Source organism: Siphateles boraxobius, unplaced genomic scaffold (assembly GCF_051911475.1).
Source record: "Siphateles boraxobius isolate OS27281-9 unplaced genomic scaffold, OSU_SipBor_1 24, whole genome shotgun sequence".
Classification (NCBI taxonomy): domain Eukaryota; kingdom Metazoa; phylum Chordata; class Actinopteri; order Cypriniformes; family Leuciscidae; genus Siphateles; species Siphateles boraxobius.
Genome location: NW_027508855.1, coordinates 7,139,346 through 7,166,879, shown reverse-complemented (window position 1 = coordinate 7,166,879; position 27,534 = coordinate 7,139,346). Strand labels below are relative to the sequence as shown.

The following is a 27,534-nucleotide window of genomic DNA, read 5'->3' as shown; positions in this document are numbered from 1 at the left end:
GCCTTAGAAGGGGTAACGCCTCCGCCCGGTTGTCCACCGAATCGTTTGTTTGTGCCGGAGGGATTACGGTCGGACGTTATCCAGTGGGGTCACAGTTCCAACGTAGCTTGTCATCCAGGAGTTAATCGCACTGGTTTTTCAGTCAAGCAACGGTTTTGGTGGCCACGTATGGCTCGCGACATTCACGATTTTGTTTTGGCTTGCTCAGTTTGTGCCATTGGTAAGTCTTCCAATCGACCTCCAGATGGGTTACTTCAGCCGCTGCCGGTGCCTTCGAGACCCTGGTCCCATATCGCTCTAGATTTCATTACCGCCCTCCCACCCTCTCAGGGTAACACAGTGATTTTAACTGTGCTGGACCGATTCTCGAAGGCAGCACATTTCATCCCCTTACCCAAATTACCTTCAGCTAAGGAGACAGCGGTAACCATCGTAGATCACGTCTTTCGGTTACATGGCCTCCCGATAGACGTGGTTTCCGACAGGGGTCCCCAATTTGTGTCCAAATTTTGGCGAGAATTTTGTAAATTACTGGGGGCGACTGTTAGTTTGTCCTCTGGGTTTCACCCTCAGAGCAATGGTCAAACTGAGAGAGCCAACCAAGATTTGGAAAGAACGTTGCGATGTATGGTTTCCAAGAACCCTTCCTCTTGGAGTCAGCAACTGTCAATGGTGGAGTACGCCCACAATACGTTACCAGTGTCATCTACGGGCCTATCTCCGTTTAAGTGTAGTGTAGGTTACCAGCCACCAATTTTTCCTAGTCTGGAATCCGAAGTCGCGGTCCCCTCCGCTCACGCCTTCATCCAGAGATGTCAGCGCACTTGGACTAGAGCCTGTGAGACTCTACTCCAAGTGGGAGCTCGCACCAAGGCCAAGGCCGATCGCCACCGGCGGAGGCCTCCCGTATACGTCGTCGGTTCCAAAGTGTGGCTTTCTACCAAGAACATTCCTCTCCGATCCGTCTCGAATAAACTTGCTCCCAAATTTATTGGCCCGTTTGCTGTTACCAAGATTGTTAGTCCGGTGGCAGTCCGCCTCAAACTTCCTCTTGCGTACAAGAGAATTCATCCCGTGTTCCATGTATCCAAAGTCAAGCCCATGTTTTATGCTCGCATTAATCCGCCAGTCCCGGTTCCCCCACCGCCGCGACTCGTAGATGGGGAACCATCCTATTCGGTCAATCGCATTCTGGACTCTAGACGGAGGGGGCGCGGATTCCAGTACTTGGTGGACTGGGAAGGTTACGGTCCGGAGGAGAGAAGTTGGGTTCCTGCTAGAGACATTCTGGATCACTCTCTTATCGATGATTACAATCGACAGGTAGGGGAGTCTGAGAACGCCAGGAGGCGTTCTTAGGAGGAGGGGTACTGTCACGGTAGACGTTTTCTCTGTCCCTTCTTGTCTCGTGTTTATGTTGTTGTATGAACGCACGTGTGTGAGGGGCGTGTCTGTATGGCATTACCTGATCCGCTCCAGCTGTTCATCATCTCATCACCAGCTGCAGTTGATCACCACCACACTATTTATACTCACTGCTGTTCTCTCATCCTTGTCAGATCGTTGTTTGGTGTGTCCCTGTCTGGTTATCCTGTTCCTGATCGTCTCGTGTTCCGTGGAGTGTTTATCGTGCTTGGAGTGTGTTCTTCGTTCACCTGGGATTCTTCGCACCGTTTGTCTTCACTCATCGGGTTGACCATTTAAGTCCCTGCGTCACCGTGTCTTCTGGCTACTGCTTTGGACTGAGTTTAAATAAAGTATCTTCACTCGCATTTGCTTCCTGTGATCTATAGTACCATGACAGCCAGGGGATCAGTTCAGACAGATTTGAAACATTTTGCCTTACGTAAACATATACTGTTATTAAGTACAATTTTTAAAATTTAATTACTCTTGCTATTTATTTTATTTAATTTTTATAAATTTTGGGCTAGTAGTCTTATTAAAGGTTCCATGCTAGGTCTACTCAAAAATAATGAAATGCAGACCTGCCAACCTTTTTTATTCATGATAAATATTGCATTGCATATAATGTGTGCTGGTCAATAGTCTAAAATTAAGAAACCCCTAGAAAACAGTAAATAAAAAATAAAAAAAACACTAACATCGGAACATTGTACATTTAAAATAGGCTACTTAATTTATTATTCCAATATCCAAATATGATTCTAAATCTCACAGAAAAAAATGGCTTTTATTTGAGACGTGCTGTCTTTGCATTTGCACATTGCACATTTTAAACAGGAAACACATTAGCTGAATAAACGTTAGCCAATACAAACATATTTATGAAAAATAGTTGACAATGGATAGACAGGAGTCCAATAATAGCAAAACTAACCACTTATTCTAAAAAGAATATCAAGTATAAGTTAGAGGAATCCGACATATAATGAGGGCTGTGTTAACAGTAAAACGTTTGTCTCTAACGAATTTTAAAAACACGAATGGATAATACAAAATGCTTTCTGACATTTTGACAGAAAAAAACAAAACCAAGAATAAAATTTAAACTTAGCCCGTCACGCGCAGCACTGATACAACGGTACTTTTCAATCCATAAGTAACAAACGCGCTAGTTTTCATACAATATGTAAAAATATGTAACATAATTAGGTAAGCTACTTTAATTATTATTAACACAATAACGTAACACATGCATTTACCAATGATCATGTGTGAAAACACTTTTGAGTCCGTGTAACGCTTCACAATTCAGTTTTCAGACCATACAATGCAAATGTAAAAATAAAAAAAATTGATACCAGACATAGTTGCCCTCTTTACGTTATAAGTTATACGTTTCTCAACACTGTCTTTCCCCTTTCTTTTCACTTTTAATGTCTTCATAATTTTGTTACAGTTATAAGGTTTAGCAAATGTTTGTTGATTTTGTTAGCTTTTATTCACATCTCATTTAGCCTACATGCAAACATACAAAATATTTAGGCCTACATAGTAAACTCCTCAGATGCAGATGTTATCACTTGAGGGCATCATTGTTCGTTTCCACGGCAACATTGAACTTCAGTGCTTCTCACAGCTTCTCGTATACCCTTAAATTTAGCAGTTATTAATTCGGTTCATTACAATAGAAGCCGTTAGCTGAGAATTTTATATGCATGTAAGCCTATATATATCTCATGATATGCTGCATGTCAAGAGTAGCGGATTCATAATTTGTTTCGGTTAGTTATCAAATGGTTCTTAAATCAAGGCATGTATCAATATAATAAAGCAATAACGAATAAGTAGGCTAGCCTAGATAAATACAAACCAGTGGAGCAGCAGGCAAAATAAGCCAGGCCACCGTTTCGCCCGCTGCTCCCGAATTCTACATTTAGCACACACTGTTAGACCTTGCCAGTTTTTTTTTACAGTAAAATACTGGCAAAACTGTTTTAATGGAAAATGGTATATTGTCAGAATTTGGCCTTTTTTTTACAGCAAGGGTTAACAGTGCAATTATTAACAATAAAAACTGTCACTTCGGGTGAAAAATGTCGTCCTTTGTTCCGTCTTTTAAACTTATCCTCAACGTGCATGCAGTGTAAATAAAGCAGTTGCATCAATGAAATGATAGTAAAGTTAGTCCACGGCCACATCCCCGTGCTAATGGTACCGCCCACGGCGCAAGACGAAAAACAGAAAAATAGAAAATCTGTTAGATTTAATTTATTCTAACGTTTGTTTCTGAAGTCACAATTTAGCACAAGAAAATTTTAAAAAAGGAGAGGGCAACTATGTCTGGTATAATTTTTTTTATTTTTGCATTTGCATTGTATGGTCTGAAAACTGAATTGTGAAGCGTTACACGGACCCAAAAGTGTTTTCACACATGATCATTGGTAAATGAGTGTGGCATTTAAATGGCAGTGTTTTCAAAATGAAACACAAGAGCTGTTAGTTTTGAATGATTGGTCTAATGTAGAGAACTGTGCAGTTTTCAGACTTGGTCTGAATATTAGGTATATGAGTGAATGGTTCCCTTTCAGTCGATAACGTTGGACGTAGTCGACACAGACTGAATGGGGATTGCGTCAGAGACCCTATCATCTTCGAGTATTATTGAACGAGCCAATGTAATTGGCGTGCGTGATTCGCATCACACACTCCGCCCCCGCGGCGCGGGAATAAATACGGAAGTAGATGCACGCACTAGTTGCCTTTCGCTTCGGAGCCGATCGTTTGATGGGACGGTGTTCTTCAGGAAGACTATCCCAGTGCTGGTGTTCTACAAGCGCGAGTGCAGTGGTGATCGCGAGCTTTGAGCTTTCAACTGCTGTTTTAACAGTAACAAATTTCTAAATGTTTGTGTGTGTTGACGGCTGGTTAGAGGGCGGAAAAGTGAGTGCTTCACTGTTTCAGTTCTCTGTTCAGTGTTGCCGCGGTCATTTCCCTGTGTGCTCCGGCACTGGTGACGGTCCTATTTTCTGATGTCATTCCACCTGTGCATTTCTGGATGCGATCGTTCCCTTTCCCTCTCTGACGGTCACAAATGTTGCATCACGTGTTTGGGCTATATGTTTATATGTATATAAATATGTATGCATATGTGCTTATATGTTCAGCATGCTGAGGCAGCTTTTGTGGACGTTTCATGTTCTCATTGCGGGAATATGACTGTCGCGGTGTTGAGATCAAGACTCGCCTTCGTCCGCGAAGTGCGAGTCCCCATTGCCATGCCCCACCCCCGGGTGCCGTGTGGGATGGGTGATCGGAGGATAGTGATGGATGTCTCGCCCGGTAACCATTCCCTGTGGGCTCCTCACTGCTCCATCACACCACAGCCGATGGAATTCCTGTTGAGCATACTAGTCCCTCTGTAATGGACTGATCAGCTGTTTCAATGGGGGCTCCCCCTGAGGATAAGATGTCGATAGCAGCATCGGAGGGTAAGCTGGCCTCTGGAAATGACGACTTGGCTGTGTTATCTCCCTCTGGGAGTGTAAAGACCCGTTCACACCAAGCACGATAACTAAAGATATAATTCTAAAAATCGTTCTCCATATTAAAGAATAACAGAGTTCACACCACAACTATAACGATAAAGATATGAGGAACGATATCGTTGGGATCACTTTCAGAATGATTTTTTTCCAGCTGTTGAACGATAAAACACTGACAGCCAATCAGAATCCATTCTAATTTAAAGGGTCTACTTTGAAACCGCAGCGTGGGCGCGCGCGTGCTTAGAATAAGACCGTTATCAGTCGTTGGTGTGGACGCATCTATAGTTATCTTTATCGTTATCTTTATAGTTATCTTGCTTGGTGTGAACGGGCCTTAACATTGCCCAAGCCAGATCCAGAAATGTCAGCTACGCTGAAACGGGCCGCCGAGGCTGCCGGGCTCGAGTGGAACCTCCACCGTTTCCCGTTCAGTCTCGATTGGAATCTGGAGTTTGGTATCCTGGGGCGGGCCGCGCTGGTTCTCAGCTCGCCACCCCAGTACCTTTCTTTCTCGAAATGCATGGAGAGCTTATCAGATGGTGAACAGCATCTTTCTCTGCCAGAAACTGCCTCAATTGCTTTTCCCCCTTCACTACCCTTGATGGAGGAACGGTGAAGGGTTGCAAGGTGTCCCTCCATTGCAGCGGTCTGTCGACACAGGTGCACCTGTGTCCGGCGGCCGCTGCCTTTTGAGGGGATCCTCGTCTCCCCCCTAGGGCCTGTGAGTTTTCGTCCGTTCCGACAGGCAGAGCTTACAAAGCCTGTGGGCAAGCCGCTTCCTCTTGCATGCCATGGCGTTGCTTCAAGTCTGTCAGGCCAGGGCACCCATGGCATGCACAAGGGTAATCCAGACCGTGCGCTCATAGGTGAGCACCGCACTGCATTTGACCTCGCCCTCCGGGGCAGGAGTGTCATAGCATGCGTGATCGGTCTGGCGATGTCCACTTTAGTTGTCCAGGAGCGCAATCGTTGGCTCAGCCTGTTTGATATGGCGGATGCGGACAAGGTTCGGTTCCTGGTCTCCCCAATTTCCCAGGTTGGGCTGGTCGGCGACCCGGTGGAGAACTGCATCCAACAGTTCTCTGCCGCTCAAGCGCAGACGGAGGTCATCCGGCACATCCTTCCCCAGCGGCCAGCTGCTGCCTACACCCACCGCCGGTGGCAGCTCCTCCGCATTCCGGAGCGGGCCGCCCAGGGATGGATGAGATGCTCTTGGAGCTGGCACGATCCCTCCCTCCCCCCGGATGAGGGCCGGGTGGAGTCTTTGTTTGTGTGTGTCTGTTCCGCCGCTGATCCAGTGATCAGTGATAAATCCAGTGATATTCATCACACCGAGTGTTGAGCAGTGCTCCTGACTTGTGCGTGCTTATCTTATCCTGCTGGCGAAGGATTTGATATAGCCGCTCCTCCAGCCGGTACGATGGCAAGTTGTAAACTCGTTCTTCGTGCTACTAGGTGGTGGGTCTTGACCATCTTGGCCCAAGATTGGCCTGCAGCTCTGACCTGAAAGAAATGTGCTTCAGATCTCTACCTTCCGCACCGCAGGCCATCCTGTGTGTTGCGTTTGAGGGTTGGAGTATCAGTAAATAGTCCTTCCCTTTGAGTACTCCAGAGCCCGTTGGGTCTTCAGGTCAACTGGGAGAGAGTAATCTCGCCCACGGGCTGAGTATCTCTTTTTCGGTTTTAGAGATGGACTCGGTCTAACACGTCTCTCCAATGAGAATGTGTTCAGCTGGTGTTTTCAAGTGAGAAAGGGTCCCACTGAAGAACTTTCAGAGGCTCCTGGGGTATATGGTAGATGCAGCCATTGGCTTCCTCCATATATGACCGCTTCAGCGCTAGCTTCATGATCGAGTCCCGAGGTCACCGTGGCAGAGCAGCTCACCCTGTGTGACTATAGTCATCCCGGTCTGCTGCCAAACCCTCTTCAACTGAGGGGTCATGTATAAAGGTTATGTTTTAACGGGGGCCTGGGCGACCCTCGACTACACGGGCATATGTGCCTTGCGTTTTTGAACATTGCGACCATTGCATAAGCTTCCTTCGCATGTCACGACTCACCCGTCACCTCCTCCTTGGAGTCTGAAGCTTCTGAGGATGCTTTGTTCCACTATTTACGCTCTACTCAGTCGTGCCGCCGACGAGCCTCATGACAGTTAGAGCCAGGGTGAGTGGAGACTCCATCCCCTGGGGTCCAGCTGGGTCATGACCACTCCGGAGCCGCCCAGTTGCCCCTCCGGTTTCGTCTCCTTGCCAGTGTTGTCCGAGCGGTCTACCCTTGGACAGACACTAGCTCTCAGCTGCCCCAGGGGCCTGCAGAAATGCGTTTCCCCAGTGAGCCTCCTAAAAGCGACTGCGACTCAGGGTCGTCTGGCGCCTGCTCAAGTCAGTGAATTCTTAACACGTCATGTTGAGCAGAAATGTTCCTGAAACTCAGTGAAGTTCATCGCACTCAGGTGTTGAGCAGCAATGCTCCTGTAACTCAGTGAATTCATCACACTCAGGTGTTGAGCAGAAATGCTCCTGAAGCTCAGTGAATCCTTTCACACTCAGTGTTGAGCAGAAATGCTCCTGTAGCTCAGTGAAGTTCTTCGCACTCAAGTGTTGAGCAGAGATGCTCCTGTAGCTCAGTGAGTTTATCACACTCAGGTGTTGAGCAGAAATGCTCCTAAAGCTCAGTGAATCCTTTCACACTCAGTGTTGAGCAGAAAGGCTCCTGTTACTCAGTGAAGTTCTTCACACTCAAGTGTTGAGCAGAAATGCCCCTGTAGCTCAGTGAGTTTATCACACTCAGGTGTTGAGCAGAAATGCTCCTGAAGCTCAGTGAACTTATCACACTCAAGTGCTGAGCTTGTGTTGAGCAATGCTCCTGTCTTTTTGCGCCAGTCGCTTGCACCTACGGTGCCAAGTCAGGAGGGAGCAGGTCTTTATAGTTGCCCCTTATTGGCCCAACTAGACCTAGTTCCCATCTACAGCCTTCCTGACTTCCCCTGAACACTTTTTCAGGGACGGGGCACGATGGCACCCGCGTTCTACCCCTAGAGATTCCGGGCGGTCTTACATCTGAACGCGGAGGTTCAGGTGGCTATCACAAGGACATGTGATAGTTACCATCACTTCTGCGAGCACCCCGTAGAAATGGGTAGCGTGCTTGCACCTTTAGAAGTGGAACCTAGTCGTTGAGTGTGTCTTCTCTCCAGAGGAGATCCTGAAAGCTTTCGATCACTTCAGTGCTCTCTTTCCTGCAAGATGGGTTGGAGTAGACTGTTTTCCTTCACCCTCAAAATGATGTTGCCTCGGTGTTTAAACGACGCTCAATGTGATGCAGAAGTATGGAGAAGCAAGTCATGATCATCAGGTTCCTGAGCAGCAAGGTAATGTAAATCCTTGCGTCCCTCTTTATCCTCTTGGGCCTTATCTCTGGTGCAACTGCACTGCAGAGACCGCCCCTGAGCCATTGCAGGCAGTGAGTTAAAAATTCTGTTATATCAGTTCTCCTGCTCGTGTGGTCTCTGCTAGAGGGTAGGGACTTGCTCTCTTTCGGTCAACGTATTGTGCCTGGAGTTCGGGCCGGGTAACTCTCAAAAGCTGAGACCCCGGCTCAGATTGTACCCAAGGTTCCAACCTCTCCCGTAATAGGAGCAGGTGGTGAGCCTGCAGGCGCTGCCCCGGAGGAGGCAGATCCAACCTGGCTTTCTCTGTCCGTTCGCTTATAGCTGTTAGACGTGTACAGAACGCAAGTCATAGACCTCAGACCAGCTCTACAAATATCTGTTAGGAATTCAGCAGAGAGGGAAGGCTGTTTCCAAGCAAAGTTGGCCACTTAGTGCTTGCTTTCATTTCAGTAAAAATTCCGATATGCAACATGTCCACTTAGTTGTTGAGCTCCTCTATGATGAGTGTAAAGTGCTCCGCCTGGGTGTTGACGAAATGCTTTGCTAAACAGATTCTAGCGTTGGGGGCTGGACGACACCTAGTTGAATCGCTGCTTCCTGTGGGCTCCCTTCTCATGAAGCCAGTTTCACCGTGAGCCCGGTTCAAGTGTCGGCTTGCTGCGCCATTCCCCTCCTATGGACTGGATACGTGCGCCTTTCTACTCCAGTTGAGTTCTCTTAAAAATTGAAACCTGTTAGTTCTTCCACACCCCTCCGACTTCGGACGTGCGGAACGTCTGGTGTTAGGCCTACCACTTGTAAGCAATGTGGAACCTGTGTTAGGCTGGGTCCATATGTTGGGGTCCCTACGGCGACCCCATATGTGTATTCTTGCACGATACGGCGAGCCCGTGTCTTCCCTCGGCAGAGTCTCTCTACCGTCACTGTCCGGTGAGTCTCCGCCCGTCTTAGGCTGGAGCCACCCCAGTGTTATTCCTTATGTTATACTGCCCGGTCATCCGCCCGGTTCATATGTGTATTTTCCACATTTTCCGATGCGAATCACGCGCGCCAATTACATTGGCTCGTTCAATAGTACTCGAAGATGATAGGCTCTCTGACGCGATCCGTCAACGTCGACTACGTCCTCCGTTCCCTCCTTCAGGACGTTTCACTGAGTAGGCCTCAAGTAGCACCGCTTTTAGTGTGCAAGCAATTTTAAAAAACTGTAATCAAAAAATCTTGACAAAAACAGTTTCCACAAAATATTCAGGAGCACGAATGTTTTCAACATTGATAATAATAAGAAATGTTTCTTGGGCACTAAATCAGCATATTAGAATGATTTCTAAAGGATCATGTAACACTGAATACTGGAATAACTGGACTTTCCATCACACTCATTTTGTAATTTACTATGGATTTATGCTAGCTATATGATCTATATATCTATAGTCTTTAATGAAAGAGTCCAAAGTTTATTGTGAGTACTTCTCCAAATGTAAATGTCAAAGTAAGTGGAAGCTGGGGAGGTTTCAGGGTGATTTTACTGACCTTGACTATTTGTTCTTTTGAACATGATTTATTACTGACCAAATGTTCATGCTAATTCATGGCACACAGAAAATGGGCAGGAATCATTATTGTTAGAGATTTTTGGACTGACCACAAACACAAAACACACCATTAGCATTCAGTCTGTCATTCTTACTGACACACATAATGCTCACATAGACAGAATACACAGAATGTCAGAGCACCGCAAAAATAGAAAGCTTAGGTTTGTTTGTGTGTGAGAGGAAAGAGTGGGCAGCGTCTGGAATGGAATGAAGAGAGGGGGCTGGAGCAAAGCCAGTGTTTCATATGGACGAGAGTCTGACATACAAGAGAGATTATAGAGAACATTTTAAAAAAAGTGCTCTGTTGTCATGTGAGCGCTGGCTAGGTTCTCATGAGAACTGAAATCACGTGCCAAAATGAGCACTCCTGTCCCCTTGTGGTGAACCTGTTAAAAGCAGAAGACTTATTTTCCCCCATTTTATCCCACTTACAGCAAAATATCTTAACGTAAAAATAAATCGTATGAATATGAAAAATAAAAAAATATTTGTATTCTATTTTATGTCAGATATAAATGAATAAACACTTTTGTTAGAAAGCAAAAAGTACATGTATGGTTAACATCTGCAGCGGCGAGATCATACAACACACGTTCTAATCAAAAGCAGAAGCCATCTGCTTCAGGAGCTCAATGACAGCTGTGTGTGTCACAGGAGATGAGCGTTTCAGGTCTCAAATATAGGACAGTGCAGTAACATTGTGAATGTGCTGACCTGATCTGACCCCCGAGTATACTGCCAAAAAACTAACACAACACACTGAGTGATTTCTACTGTCTTGTATGATAACATTTAGAGCTTGACGCAAGAGTTCAAATACAATGACAGGGAGCCCTGGGATGACACTGATTATTTTTTCTGTAAACGCATGCAGCAAAAGCTTTACTATAGGAAATAATGGCTAAATAAGGCAATATTTACGTTGACTGCAATAATACTGACCTTATTTTAAGGGGGTGGTAAAACACATTTTTTTGAAGGCTTGATTGTGTTTGTTGGATTACTGTAACATGTGTTCATGCTTCGTTTTTTAAAAATTGCATTATTTTTCATATATTTTACCTTTATTCTACACTGCTCTGTCCCTCCTTGTAAAAACGGTCTGATGGTTTCCGAGTTCTACGAAGCCAGTCCCTCAAAACTGCACAATGGGCTCAGATTGGTTAGCTGGCCCAGTGTGTTGTGATTCGCTAACCGTCTAGTGCACGTTTCCCGGCAACGTCACGCCCTGTACCTTTACCGGTACTTTGTGCTTTGGTGTATTATAAACAATGGCGTCAATAAAACCAATCGGACCCGGGGAAACATTAGTGAAGATGATCGAGCAGAACCTGTTAAAGAACGGCTGTTAAACGACGTTTCAGAAAGGTTTGTTTTTTGGTGTCTCATTACTTTTTAGATACGCTGTTATTTAATTGTACTAATTATTATAGAATTACAAAAAATAAGCTTCATAAACAAGAATTTCATATAATCGTTCTAACAAATTATACTAAAGTCCTAAAAGGGATTTTTTTGAGTAAAGACTGCGGATCTATAGTGATCGTTTCTGACTGTATGCCACCGTTACTTTTGTATTTTTAGAACGATTGTAGACAAATATCTGTCGCCAGAACTATTAACCCAAAACGAACACTAAACATCGGCTGCCAAATCAAACACATAACCATGTTTAGCTTGCCTGTAGATAAACAAGCATGTAGATAAACATAAAAGCTCTAATCAAAGAATAATTTACACTAATTCCAAGTTCGCTGTTGAGATTTAAAAAAAGTTTGTAACGTTAGTTGTTTGTTGGATAACGTTAAGTATGAGCATTTAACAAACCAGCAGAACCAAACAGTGTTGTCATTTGTTTACTTCCTTGCTACAACGTACAATTAACAATACGAACTATTAAAGGAAAACGCATCAACGAAAAATAAATCATACTTACAGGTTGTGGCCCGTAAACTACAGCTTCTGTACTTAAAGTTGGAACTGCTCCATCTTTCAAAACAAGCCGTTGTACGAATCCTGCATTGAGCTCGAGAAGATTGTGAAAGCTTTCCTCCGCAACAAGTGCAGCACAGAGAGCGAGATTTGGGTCATAATTATGAGGGACCGAGTTAAAAATAAATTTTAACCATTGATCCCTAACTCGTCCCTAGGAAGGCTGAACAAAGTGGACCTGCAACCGGAATGAAAATAACAGCAGTGTTTCGACAGCATTGGGACAACTCATCTCCAAAACAGCAATATAAAATGGCCTCATCCTGCTTATTAAGTATTCTCGGAGGAGGGGTTTATGTAAATAATGGGATTTGCTGACGTCAGCAATCCCGGATGAATGTCGTGTAGTCCAAAACCGGCTGTTTGCTGTAGTCCTTAGAAATTGAATTTTTTTAAAGCAAATATCTCCCTTTGCTTTGAACTTTGAGCGCTGTAACTTTGCAGATGTTGTTTATGCTCAAACAGCAACATTACACACTAGCTAAAGTTAGAAAAGTGAAATCGTGTTTTACCACCCCTTTAAATAAGACCCTCAAAATTCTTACATTTATATTGCCGTTCACATTTGAGGTTTTTGAGTAATGAATGCTTTACATTGTTTTTCCCCAACTCTCAGTTTGAAAGCAGTAAAGAGCTGGGGTCTTGCAGTCCATGTAAACATGTCCTCTGAGGGCCATCACTGTTTTGCAAACATAATACATAAAATCATGCTCCATGCAGTACCATCTCATCTAGCCTGGTTCAGCACACTGGTTCAGTATGAACTGATCTAATTTTTTCAGATCTTGTGATTGAAGCCAAAGACTATTACCACTAGGGCTGTGCAATTAATAGAATTTTGATTTCAATTTCTATTTTGGCACCCAACGATCTCCAAAATAGTACAATCGAGTAAAAACGATTATTTTGTCATGTTATTTTGTCTTGTGTTCTGAATTACTCGCGCACGCGCACATCCGCCCCTCCCGAAGCCATAAACACTCCGCTTTACAGCACGAAACAAATTGAGAATGAACACAGGGAGCGACATTAAAACGTGTCTGCTTGTCCGGGAGAAGGGGATTTTTAAGTTTCAAGTAAAAGAGAGTTTTACTTGCCCGACCGATCGAAACGTGAGATGATTTTGATATTTTACAGTCAGTGTAAACAAAGATTGGTAATGGATAGTTTCTGGAAGCTGCGCTGCCTTTGTGAGAGAGACATTAGTGGACAAATCAAAACAAATGAGCCTAACAGCTCACACAAAAACTTACAGAAGAAACATACTGAGGTAGAAGTGTTGAGTTTTTATTTATTTATAATAGGCTATTTGATAGTTAAGTAACATAACACGACTAAGGGCTGTTCTATAATATCACGATTGCAAATGTTACACTGAATTTATAGTTTTGTAAACAAGTAGCCTAGTTTATATGTAGTAACTTACATTTTAGACGCAATATTGACTGGTTTTGTTCTATTTCACCAACAAAAATAGTTACAAAAGAAAAGCATCACTAAGCACTGTGTTTTGTTACTGTATGATTCAGTTGAACAAATCGTTTTAATGAATGACTCAATGATTCATTTATTAAGACGGTCACTTGTCGCCACCTATTGATTTATTGTTTAAAGGCAAAGGCATCATTGATTTTATTTTTTATTTTATTATTTGTTTAAACATGAATCTCATAATATTTTTACAGTTGTAATTTTGCAGTGTAAATTAATTTAATGGATAACAGCACTTTTTATTAAAACTGAATTTGATCAAATGTAAGAATTTGACATGAAACATGTATTTAGTAAGGCTTAATAAATTGTCCTTTATAAAGGCAAATAACGCCCTGGTGACCTACAACAAATTACTTTGTAAACATGTGCTGACAGCTGTCATCAGGCCAGTGCTGGATTCTCACTAAGTCTAATGTTCAAATTTAAATATTTCGTTTTCTATGACATATTTACCATTGTAACTCAATTCTAATGTTATCCAGCTGGAATATGAAGTTTAAAAAAAGTGTTACTATTATTGTTATTTATTTTCAGTACTTTAGTTTATTATTCTTTAACTTCTCATAACTTAAATATAAACATGGCAATTTAATATGTAATCATTTTTTTACATGAGCTAAAATTTACTTTATTGTTGGTGTTATTTGTATTATTTTTTAACTGTAGTTATCATATTATTATTGCATTGATTTTTTGGCAAGGCAATTAATGCAATATAATATATATTTTAAAATCAATAAAATATATTTTAAAAAAAAATAATGCGTCATTGCTTGAAATTACCAGTTCTTATTACTTAAAATGAAATCATTTAATTACATTTATTTCCTTACATCTTATTATTAATTCAAAAGATTGATTATATAATTACATTTAATTAAAAACTACAGTACGTGTAAACAAAACTTAATTTTGCTTTTAGTTAATTAAAGCTTTTTTATATAAAAATAAAATAAAAAAGATTGTGGTGTTCTTATTACTTAAAATGAAATCATTTAATTACATTTATTTCATTACATCTTATTATTAATTCAAAAGATTGATTATATAATTACATTGAATTAAAAACGACAGTACTTGTAAAGAAAACTTAATTTTGATTTTAGTAAATTAAAACTGTTTTATATATATATTTTTTTTTAAAGATTGTGGTGGGGCCAGTGAATATCCAATGGCAGGGCAGTTACAAATACCCAGCTGGGCTAATAGAAGAAAAGAAAATCCTTGTTGTTGAGCCCTAAATTTGCACTGCAAGCAAACACCTTTTTTTTTTTACTCTGAACTACACACCAACCCTGTAAACATGATGCAAAGCCTCTGTTAGAAGCCCATTAGTAACACACTTTCAACCACATGACAAGATGCCATGTTGTCAATATGGTCAGTGAGAGGCCTGATTTGCAACATTAGCAACTGTAATATGACCTGTTGATGCTAGGAACCTTTATGAGATATGTTGATTATAGCTAAATCATTGAATCATATACCATGTCCCACTTTATTAAAGGGACAATAATCATTTAAAAGCCCAACACAATTACAGTTACAACGATCCATTTCAGCTGAAAAAAATAAACAAACTGTGTTGATTAGAGTCTTGTTACCGGACTGATCGTTCATCATTCGGATGGCTTTGGCCTTAGCCAGCTCCAGTGCTGTTACCCATCTCTGCCTCTCCACCTCTGTGCTGGCTTTCAGATGATAAGTGCGCCCCCCGCTGCTCAGAACAATGTTGCAGGCGTCTTCTGTGTCGATGTGCGCTGTGGCCAGGTTGATGGTGCCGCGACACGTATGGGCCATCTCCGCCTGCGTCCTACCATGAGCGACCAAAACATAGAGGGGAGACAGGAAATCAGAGGGAGGTGTTAGTACATGATGGTGGAAAAGACACAAGAGAAAAAAATAAAGGATAACAAGGAGAAGCACAACATTGTTAAATCATTCATACAAATTTCCAGTTTTGCTAAATGAAGCTGCATTATACTTTTTAAGCATATACTGTACGTGTGTAGGATAGCTGTACTGTGAATTAAATCACATGTGCATTGAATGAGGTAATGTAAATCATAGATCAGATGTGTGTAAGAGAGAGAAACGCTGAGCACCCATGAGCGTTACGTTACTATACACAGCTGCATACTGAGCGGGCAGAGAATAGAGGTTAAAGGCTATTGTGTGTCAGTTGGCCAAACAACAACAGTCAAACAAACCAGCCAGTGTCAGAGAGAGAGAGAGAGAGTGTCAGAGAGAGAGAGAATAGAGCGTGATGTAAACCATGATAGAGAGATCAGGAAGAGAACTTGCAGTCCTATTATCAAACCACAAAAAAATTACTGAGGCATATCCTTATGGAAACACAACATTCCTGAAACAAACAAAAGAGAAAAGCAGCAGAGTATATGATAAATGCAGAACTAGCTTTGTTTATTCTGTTCTCTACAACATCCCTGACCTCAAAGTCTTCATAAGAATGTAACAGAAACACTGTTAGACATCATATCAACAGCCCTAACATTTTGGAATAAAGACAGAGAGAATGATAGATATAGAACTATAGAGTGGTAAAACAATAAATAGACAGAACGATAGGTAGAATAGATAGAACAATAGATAGAACGGTATCCCTTGCGAAAAAGAAGTATACTTCAAGTTAATTTCATGAAGTATACTTAAGTAATGTTCAAGTATATTTTTAAGTATACTTTATGTAGTAAGTATACTATCAATGTGTACTTGTAAGTGTACTATTTCAATACTGCTTAGGACAAAATTGGCCCAATTTTAGTATATACAAGTATACCTTTAAGTTTACTACAAGTGTAACAGTAGTAAACTTTAAGTACACATCTAAGTTTCTCATATGTAATGCATCTGTACTACAAGTGAACTTATAAGTATACTAGTTGTTTACTATTTTAATACCAGTAGTACATTTTTTAGTTTATGAAAGTACACACTGAAGTGTACTCTAAGTAAACTACTAGTTCCCTTTCGACGGAACTCGAACTGCGTCGAATACGACACTAGGGGATGCCCTTCAGCGTAGCGTGTCTGAATTTATGAATGAAATCGAATCCAATCCTATTGGCGTTGCGTGATGACGTAGCGTGTGACGGCATACGCGGATGTGTACAAGAGCACGCCGGCACAAGCAAAGTTTTTTGCTATTCAGCAAGCGCTCTGTGTGTTTGAAACTGTGAGTCTTATTTGGTGTTGTTTTGTCCTGTTATTTCACTCATCATGGCAAGCGAACAATTTAGAAAATGTGTGTTCCCATGCCCACGCTATCTCACAGCTGGGGACACACACAAAATGTGTGTGTCTTGTCTGGGAAGGCAGCACGCTCAACTTGTCAGTGAGAGTGCTGCATTCTCGGTTGGCTTTGTTCACTGATGATGGCCAAATGCGTTCTCCCCGCGGTTTAGGTCCTGCATCTGCCGAGGCAATGCGGCAGCTTGGATCGTGGGGATCGCAGAGAGAAATTTTAGGCAAGAGTGGGACTGCCGAGGCACTTTCCCACTCTTCGTCTGAAAGCTCAGGGTTCCCCTATTCCCCGTTCGGGAGCCCGCTCCGCGGCTTCTCCCGTTCGGTATGATGACCCCGTTTTACAGCTCTCTAATTCTGAGGAATTAGCTGGCTCAGCGTTGGGGAGGGGGATCCTAATGAGAGACACAATACTGTTTAGCCTGCACCCAGTTATGATGAGTTAGTGGAGGTTTTAACGCGGGCTGTGGCCAAGCTTGATATTTCTTGGCCACAAGAGTGGCAGGAAGCGCGTCCTAAAAGCAAGCTTGATGAGAGCTTCCTGCAGCACAGCGCGCAGCCTTCACGCCGGTCTCTCCCTTCTTCCCTGATTTACACAATGAGTTGTGTAAATCTTGGAACAGGCCCTTTTCAGCGCGCCTGTCTAACCCCCCGATCTTAAACTATAGTAATATCGGTTAGAGATAAGGGATATGAGATGATGCCTCGGGTTGAGGAAGCACTAGCTAGCTACCTTTCACCCGACCTTGCGTCATCCTTGAAGACACCGGCGCTGCCTTCTAAGCCATGCCGCAACACATCAGCTTTGGTGGGCAGAGCATATATGGCGGCGGGTCGGGCTGGTGCGAGTCTGCACACAATGGCTATTTTGCAGGACTTCCAAGCCGACCTGTTGAGGGACATGGACCAAGGCGAGGGTCATTCTGCTGATGATACACAGCCGTCTTCCAGTTCCTCTCATCGCCAGGCACAGAAAGCAAGCGTCGCTTCTAGAGCTCCCCCTAATAAAGCTTGGGACTCTAGACGTCACTCGTACCCGCAGCCTCCTGAGAGGGCGGATCTGAGGACCGTCCTCCAGTCCAGAAAGGCTAAGGAAAAGAGGTCCTAACTTATATGAGACCTCAAAGGGCCGCCCCCCCCCCCCCCCCCCCCCGAGAGAGACCGATTGCGGTCCCCTCTCTTGCTGGGCCCTCGGGAAGCTGGCGTCAGTATCCCGCCGTCTCTGATGCTTCGGGTCACGTTAGCTTCCAGCGAGCACACACTGGTCTGTCTGCCCCAAAGGCTTGCAGTCAGTCAGCGTTCAGGTTCGCACACTGTGGGTCGTTGTCGGTTCTCCCCTGCCGGTCCTCTGCTTCAGGAGGCCGTCAAAGACCTGCACAAAACACTGGAAACCATCCCAGAGGGGCTGGTTCCCTTGGTGAATTTTGCAGAGGCATGGCAAAACCTCGGGAATATTTCTCCATGGGTCCTGCACATTGTAGAAACTGGGTACAGACTGCAGTTCCAAGTCCGCCCACCAAAATTCAACTGGGTGGTCTGAACTTCAGTGCACCCAGAGCGGGGTTCAGTGTTGCAACAGGAAGTACAATCGCTGCTGGAAAAAGGGGCCATAGAGCGTGTTCCCCCTCCAGTCAGGGAGTCCGGGTTCTACAGCTGGTACTTCATAGTTCCAAAGAAGGATAGAAGGTTGCGTCCAATTTTAGATCTGAGGCATCTGAATCGGTCTCTGAGGAGATTCAGGTTCAAGATGCTCACTATTCCCAACACCGTGAGTCAAATCCAATCCGAGGATTGGTTTGTCACGATAGATCTAAAAGATGCCTACTTTCACATCTCCATCTCACAGGAAGTTCCTGAGGTTTGCTTTCGGGGGCGAAGCTTACAAATATCGGGTTCTTGCTTTCGGCCTAACACTCTCCCCTTGCACCTTTACCAAGTGTATGGATGCAGCTCTAGCACCCCTGAGGGTCGAGGGCATCAGGGTGCTGAATTACATCGACGACTGGTTGATATTGTCCCAGCCGCGAGAGCTGACGATTTGGGATCGAGATGTCGTCCTCGCCTGCATCCAGAGCCTGTGGTTGAGACTCAACACGAAGAAGAGTGTGTTGACACCAGCCTAGAGAACCTCGTTCCTGGGAGTGGTGTGGGACTCGGTCACAATGCAGGCACAGTTGTCTCCTGCTCGGATCGAGTCTATCCTGACCACAGTGTCCAGGATAAAGCTAGGCCAGGCCGTCACTGTCAAACACTTTCAGAGAGTGTTGGGTCTCATGGCAGCAGCGTCCAGCGTGATACCTTCTGGCCTGCTACACATGAGAGCTTTACAGTGGTGTTGAGAACCAAGGGGTTTTCCCAGAGGGGAAATCCATTCCGCATGATAAGGGTTACGCGCAGATGCCTTCGTTCCCTTTCAATTTGGAAGAAGCCTTGGTTCCTGTCCCAGGGTCCCAAATTGGGAGCGTTATGTCGCCGATTATCTATTCCGACAGACGCCTCCCTCACGGGCTGGGGCACGGTCATGGACGGCCGCTTTTCGAGAGGTCCCTGGCAGGACCATCATTCCTCTTGGCACATAAATTGACTAGAAATGTTGCCGGTGTTCCAGGCTCTGAGGAGCTCCATGGTCGCCATGTCCTCGTCAGAACCGACAACAGTTCGGTGGTGTCTTATTTGAATCGCCAGGGGGGTCTGAGGTCGCGCCCTCTTCGCAGACTGGCGCATCAGATCCTCCTGTGGTCCCAGCAGAGACTATTGTCTCTCAGGGCGATGTATGTCCCGGGGGACCAGAATCAGGGAGCAGACGTTCTGTCGAGGCAGGGGCTGAGGCCCGGGGAATGGAGACTCCACCCCGAGACAGTGGATTTAATATGCGAGAGGTTCGTCCCAGTGGACGTGGACCTCTTTGCGTCTCGAGAGACGACACACTGTTCACTGTGGTTCTCCCTCTCACATCCAGCCCCGCTGGGGTTGGATGCCATAGTACAGGCGTGGCCGAGGCTGCGTCTGTATGCTTTTCCCCAGCAGTTCTGGAAAGGGTCAGTCGAGACGGGGCTACTATTAGTAGCCCCATTTTGGCCGGCCCGAGTATGGTTTTCGGACATCATCCTGCTTCTGGCAGGCCCGCCATGGCAGATCCCTCTGAGGAGGGACCTGTTGTCTCAGACGGGGGGCTCAGTTCTCCACCCTCGGCCCGAGCTGTGAAACTGTGGGTCTGGCCCCTGAGAGGGCACAGTCCCTAGAAGCCGGCTTGTCAGCAGAAATGGTTGAAACTATACTCACTGCCAGAGCTCCCACCACGGGTAAGTTATACGGCCTTAAGTGGAATGTTTTTTCCATTTGGTGCAGAGAGCATGAATTGGACCCAGTTTACTGCCCAGTTGCTTCAGTACTGGAGTTTCTCCAAGACCGTTTTTCTGCCGGGCTTACCCCATCCACATTCAAGGTTTATGTGGCTGCCATTGCGGCTTTCCACGCTCCTCTGAGTGATGGTCCTCTTTGGAGGCATCACCTGGTCGTAACTTTCCTCCGTGGAGCCTGGAGGATGAGACCTGCGACTCGCACCAGGGTTCCCTCTTGCGACCTGGCAGTGGTTCTCGAAGGGCTGGCCGAGGCCCCCTTCGAACCACTGGAGTCGGCTGAGCCCAAGAACCTTTCGTTTAAGGTGGTCTTTTTGTTGGCCATTACTTCTCTGAGGAGGGTGGGAGATCTCCAGGCGCTCTCTATTTCCATGGGGTGCTTGGAGTTTGCTCCCGGCAACATTAAGGCCATCTTACATCCCAGGCCCGGCTATTTGCCCAAAGTGTCATCTAATGTGGCATGGCCTTTGGTTCTGCAGGCATTCCATCATCCACTACATGTGACGGCGGATGAGGAGAGACTTCATCTGCTCTGCCCTGTCAGAGCACTGCGGTGTTATATCCAGAGGTCCTCCTCATGGCGGAAGTCGGACCAGTTGCAGGTGTGTTTTGGGTCGCCCAAGAAGGGGCTTCCCGCCTCTAAGCAGACCATCAGCAACTGGATCGTTCAGACAATTTCCCTGGCCTATCAGGTGCGCAATTTGCCTTCACCTATGGCCGTGGGGGCTCACTCCACCGGGGGTATAGCATCCTCTAGAGCCCTCCTTTCAGGGGTTTCTATACATGACATTTGTGAGGTGGCTGGTAGGGCCACTCCGCACACATTCATGATGTTTTACAGTCTTGACCTTCCCTCTACACCCGGTGCACGAGTGCTGTCATCCTAGGTTGTGCCTGAAGACAGCTTCACACTAGGATGAGCGGGGTTCATTGTGGTATAGTGGGTATCTTGTTCTCCTAGTGTCGTAACCAACGCAGTTCGAGTTCCCTTGAAAGGGAACATCTCGGGTTACGTATGTAACCCTTGTTCCCTGAGAAAGGGAACGAGACACTGCGTCGGTTCGCCACACCTCACCCCGCCTGGAGCACTTGCTTCATAGCAAAGAGCTGACTTTGCTTGTGCCGGCGTGCTCTTGTACACATCCGCGTATGGTGTCACACGCTACGTCATCACGCAACGCCAATAGGATTGGATTCGAATTCATTCATAAATTCAGACGCGCTACACTGAAGGGCGTTCCCCTAGTGTCTTAACCGACACAGTGTCTCGTTCCCTTTCTCAGGGAACAAGGGTTACATACGTAACCCGAGACTTTTAGTAGTTTATACTGCGAGTATACTTGTAAGTGAACATAACATTATACTTATAGTTTACTATTTATATATTATTTTTGCACTTGCAGTATACTACTATGCAAATGTAGATATTTTTATACTTGAAAAATACCTTTAACTGTACTTTTAACTAATTTTAAAAACATTTTATCAGCTTCATGCATCCTTTTTTAACACTTGAATGTCAGATAGTTTCATAAAGAAGGCAACATTTTAAACAGAAAAACATTGAGAAAATCACATTTTTAAGAACGATGATCAAAAGATGGAGTAGATTGAGTCCAACACCCCCAAAGCTTCACAGTCGTATTCTCTTCATGGGTTACGCTTCATTTCATTTGGTAACATTAAGCAGTTTTGATTTACACGCTGTTTAATGTTTGATGATCACGTTGTTTTACATTTGAGTGGGCAATCACTTGTTTCAGCTATTTCTTCTCCTGTGTTTTGATCTGGAGATTCTGTACTAGAAGATGTGTCATAGCGTCCCCTACAGTATAACAGTGAAAACATGGATAGCCGGAAAATTCATTCAATGTTGGAGGAAAGAATAAAGTAGAATTAAAATAAATTCCTATGTACACTTTCAGTGGACTAGCCTACACAAAAATTCAGATATGCGGAATTAGAAATATATCTGTTTTATATCAATATTCTAATCAATATTTTCAAACAATGTAGGTTTCATAAGACTGTATGAAAAACTATGAAGAAAAAGTATAGCCTATTTAATAGACTACTCGATCAAAAGAGTTAACACAACTACAAGCCAAGTATACTTTGAATACTTAATTATACTTTTAAGTATATCTCGATCAAAAGATTGAGTACAAGTACAGGCCAAATATACTTGGACTTTTCTCTCAGAGTATAAGTCAAGTACACTTAAGTTTACTTAAGTATTTCTGAGAAGTACATAAAGTATATTTTTGAGAAGTATATAAAATGTAGACTGAAAGTATACTTTCTTATTTTTAGTTTAAAAGAAGTATACTAATAGAACACTTCAATAAACTTCTTTTTTCGTAAGGGCTAACAACAGATAGATAGAACGGTAGACTGAAGGATAGGTAGAATAATAGATAGCAGACAGATAAACAAAAAGACAGACAGACGGTAAAATGTCTGGCTGAGGGTGTCTGGTCTATCTTAGGCCTGAAAGGATCCCAGAGCCTCTTGTGAGTCTGTCAGGCCATTCTGAGGAACTCTAATTTAACCAACTCTAAGAGGCCTAACAAAAGCTTAAAGCCTCACAAAACACAGTTATTACGAAACCCTGATCCAAACTCCACCACAACACTGACGCTTTGCTGCCTCTCGGAAAGAATGGGACAGTAAAAGACATGAAGTGACAAAGAGAAGCAGAAATGTGGGGAGACAGAAAGTGAGAGACAGAAGCAGAAAGTGTGTGTTTGTGTGTGTGTGTGTGTGTGTGTGTGTGTGTGTGTGTGTGTGTGTGTGTGTGTGTGTGTGTGTGTGTGTGTGTGTGTGTGTGTGTGTGTGTGTGTGTGTGTGTGTGTGTGTGTGTGTACTGCTCTAGTAACCCGGTATATGTTGCACATCTCTAATGGAATGTCAAAGCTCTGACCACTCAGAACTTTTTTTCTTCTTTTTTTCTCTTTATTTTATTCCAAAGACAAATGCCATTGTTTGTACAGAGATTGCATTTTTAAAATTTTCAATCAACCAGACATTTCTGACACAGATACACAATGCATTTGTGGAAATTATTGTGTCTGTCATTTTATGTTTATATTTTCCAGCAGAACTGTATGTCCGCATGAGTGTGTTCTAAAGCAGTGGATCTCAACTAGTGGGATGCTAAATGTCAAAAAATTAAAAAATGCTAACCACTCTTTCATTTGTTCTTGTGAGCTGCATGCAAAAGAAATCATACAACACAACCAACGTAGTCTGATTCACAAATTCTACATATTAGTCAGTTATTTATAGTGATTCGGAAACATACAACATGATCATGTGGTTCTATATATTTCATTGGTCATGTCACAGTGCTGGTTGCCTACACAATGCTGAAACAAATACTTAACATACATTCAAACCTTAAACTCATTATAGTGCTGGTAGCACATCCTGATAGATAACAATGCTGTTTGTCATGATCAGATCCATTCATGATTTTTAACTCTAAACTGAATCCATGAAGTTCTGTCTGATTTAAGTGCAAATTATTATTTTAAATGGTTCTTTTAAGGAATTACATGAAAAGACTCACAAGTTACCAGTTAGAGACAGTCAGACAAATCTTCCACTGAATACACTAACTGAATCGGTTACTGAATGAACATCTGACTCACTAAAACTGCAAGTTTTACTTTTAGTGACTGCAATCTTGAAATAAAGTTTTGTGTACATAAGGTTCATGAAACAAAAAATTGTATTATTACTGACTGGTTGTTTATGACTGCAAAAACACAGTTGCACTGAATTATTGGCTGCCGAGTGCATGAAGCCATCAACATTCAAGAGTCATTTAGAAACCACAATTGTACATGTTCTAATTCAGTCAACGTCATCTTAAAAAATGAATACAGTAGGGGCCTATGCAGTTCATGGCAATCCTACTATATTTTAATGTTGTGTTCTAAATAACACAACATTAAAATATAATGTTCTCTGATAAGAGAGGACAATAAAAAAAAACATTCTTGCATAAACCTAAACCGGGAAAAAAAGTCATTTTCTCTTTACAGATACGACGCACTGGTCTCCCTACAGCGTGTGTGTGTGTGTGTGTGTGTGTGTGTGTGTGTGTGTGTGTATGTGTGTGTGTGTGTGTGTGTGTGTGTTTGTGTGTGTGTGTGTGTGTGTGTGTGTGTGTGTGTGTGTGTGTGTGTGTGTGTGTGTGTGTGTGTGTGTGTGTGTGTGTGTGTGTGTGTGTGTGTGTGTGTGTGTGTGTGTGTGTGTGTGTGTGTGTGTGTGTGAGAGAGTGAAATGAAAGAGTCCAACGTCTGCTGGCTACATTTACAGTTTCAGGCCTTGGGGGCTGATGGTATGATAGTCAAGTAAACCAAGTAATTGGCTGAAACCAAACTCAGGTGACAGAGTCACTAGGGGGAGGGAGAGATACACATTCAGCTCACAGACCAAACATCAATGACCATATTCATCCAACCTCTCAAGAGCGGAGAATTCATCCTTAAACCCTACCCAAGCAGATAGGAGAAAGAGAGAAAGTAGGGGGGAGGAGGTATGGAGGGGTAAAAGCAGAGATCTTAAATTAGCTTCACCCACCCTGCAGGGGACAGACTGGACACAAATGGCTGTAAGTGGGTCAGAACTGAGAACATGAAGCCAGGGGGAGGAAGAGAGAGCAAAAGAAAGTGGCAAAAATAAGACTGAGAAAAGGGGATGGGAAAGTATGGAAGCTCGTTTCTGCCACAAAATAAAAATGTAATTGCAACTTTTTTTCTCATAATTTTACAAAAATTGCAAAAAGTAGTTTCTCACATGCAAGAGACAAACACACACTCGGCAATGACTGACAATCACTCAAACTGGAAAATGCATCTAGTCCAAAAATAACTGAAGGAAGTGTGCAAGTGTCAGTGAACACATCGTGCAAAGAGTCTGAATGACATTCCAAAACACCCCGTTCTTCTCACTTAACCTCCCATAAACCCTTGAGGGACACAACCTCCACTCAGATCATGTGACCACATTCTTCCCAAGCGATTCTTCCCATGGCTTTTGCAATGAGCGATCTTAGCACTCATTGCAAAAGAAGGTCAAGCACTGTCTGGGAGCGAACGAGTTAGAGATGCCCTAAAAACTGAAAATTAGCCTAATAGCAATTATTGTTTTAATGACCTGATTATTGTTTTACAAGTTTTGCCTAATACCAATTATTGTTCTCATCTGACTATACAATCTTCCAGTTAAATGACATACTTCTCTCTGGTATGCCAGACTTCTCCAATCATTTAGTCCTCTTAAATCTGCCTCCATCCAATCAATAACTGATGGTTACAATCAAATCCCATTCTTTTTTCCTCATATGTACGTACGTCACAATATGGATTTTTTTTCCCTTTTCAATAATCCGTTAACTCAGATGTTCCATATGTCACAATATAAAAGACATTATCTGCTACTTCCATTACATCTCCCGTAAATGACTGAACTGTGGTTGTACAGAACAGGATTAAAAGGTGAACTGACAACCGAATTTATCTGCAGTGTGTGGGGCCCAGAAGCGGTTGCCTTGATGTTCTGAAAGGTTGCTAGGGTATTTCTAAGGTCTAAGCAAACACCAGTATCTATCAGCTTCCAAAAACATCCTAATAAGACTGATATCATTTAAAAAAACAGATACCGTCCGACACCCTGAATCAGATTCGGGCAGCCTCAATGACAATCCTTTTAAACAGTCTGTATTAACTGAAACAGTTTTCACTGCAATTGGTTGCAATAAGCACATCAGAACATAATAAAGATCAAAAAGTATGTTAAGAAATCAAACATGCATAAAAGGAAGCAGGCAGCATATAAGAAGAAAACAACAGGAGGGGAAGATATGTGACTTATCACAAGGAGGGGAAGGAGGAGGGGGAGGTACTGTGACCAACTGCAATTTACGCAGACCATTACACTTTAACGTGTTTTAGCACTGCAGATGATAGAGCTGTGTGTGGTGGAGGGTAAAACTAACACATCAGCAGAACAAATCCAAAGCTTCCTCAGCATTTTCTTCAGTGTGACAGCACTACAGGGAGCTGAGTTCTTCAAAAGTACACATTGATTAATGTGTCTCTTAGTAATGATCGACAAGTCTATATGACAGCAAGATCAGTTCGATCTGGCCCATTGAAATGAGCCCAGAGAGAGAAAGAGAAAGTGTGAATGTGAGCATACAGAGATCAGCAGCATCCTCTCAACAACGCTCGCATGACTCACAGACACATGAGTTCAGAGATGGATAGGCACAATGGATTGAATGCATTACGATGCACCACAATATAGAGAAACACTGATTAAGGAAAAAAATAATGAGCTTATTGTGCTGTTAGAGGAGAGTCAGCAGGCTTTAACTCCCAGTACTTTCTCATCCCCCACTAAGCAGCTTCTTCACTAACTGAACCATAGGAAATGATATAAAGACAATGATGCACAGAAAAGAAAGTTCTTAGCCAAAATAAAAAATGATGGGCATACTGGGCAGAAAACAGAAACCATAAATGCAAGTGTAAAATTATAGCTTGTTTGGAAAATAAATAAACAAGTTTTTTTATTTTTTTATTAATACTTTTATTCGGCAAGAACAGATTCAATTGATCAAAAGTGGCAGTAAAGACATTTAAAATGTTACAAAGATTTACATTTCAAAAAAACTTTATTTTGGACTTTCTATTCATCAAAAAAAAAAAAAAATGAACAAATTAATCACGGTTTCCACAAAAAACAAAGACCGTTTTAAACAATTTTAACGATTTCTGAAGCATCATGCGACAACTGAAGACTGTATTGATTATTGATCAGGAGTATTGATCCTGAAAATTCTGTTTTAATTCATTTATAACAGGAATAAATTACCTTTTAAAATATATTAAAATAGAAAACAGTAATTTTACATTGTAATAATATTTCACAATATTACTATCCTTACTGTATTTTTTATTAAACTTTTGAGCATAAGAGACTTTTTTCAAAAAAATCTTACCAACCCCAAACTTTTGAACAGTAGTGTACATATACATTACAAATAGATAAGAATATTGATACAATGATCTGAAATATTTAATGAAATATAGTGAGAAATAAAATTGTGCTATATCAATAGAATATTGTATTGGCTCAATTGCACAATGTTTTAATGTGGATTTCTTATAAAATGACCATTTGGGGCCCGTTAGATTAATATAAGCTGAAAATAAGAAACTGCTGATACAGAGGCCACCCAGAGAGTCTGAGTCGGCAGATCTCTGCATTTAAGTGCTGTGATGTTGTAATTGTGCATATTTCGCATGCAGCATGAAGCAGATTTGCCTGAGTTGTACAAATCTTTCCATTCGCTTGACGTGCAATATATTGACCACTAATGGACTAATAAAAATGTAGGCAAAAAATATATACATCTCTTGTATTTGAGCAATGGTGCATTCTGCAGTGCATATACTCAGGCCAG

The 27,534-nt window shown here is 43.0% G+C and overlaps 1 protein-coding gene across 2 annotated transcripts in view; it reads right to left on the bottom strand.

The window, feature by feature from the left end:
- Positions 1-27,534, bottom strand: part of osbp2b (oxysterol binding protein 2b) — a 94,740-nt gene that overhangs the window by 62,027 nt on the left and 5,179 nt on the right. For both annotated transcript variants that reach the window (XM_077241076.1, XM_077241078.1), the window contains exon 2: positions 15,036-15,244. In XM_077241076.1, the coding sequence (XP_077097191.1) occupies positions 15,036-15,244 (209 nt within the window). The remainder of the gene's footprint in view (positions 1-15,035; positions 15,245-27,534) is intronic.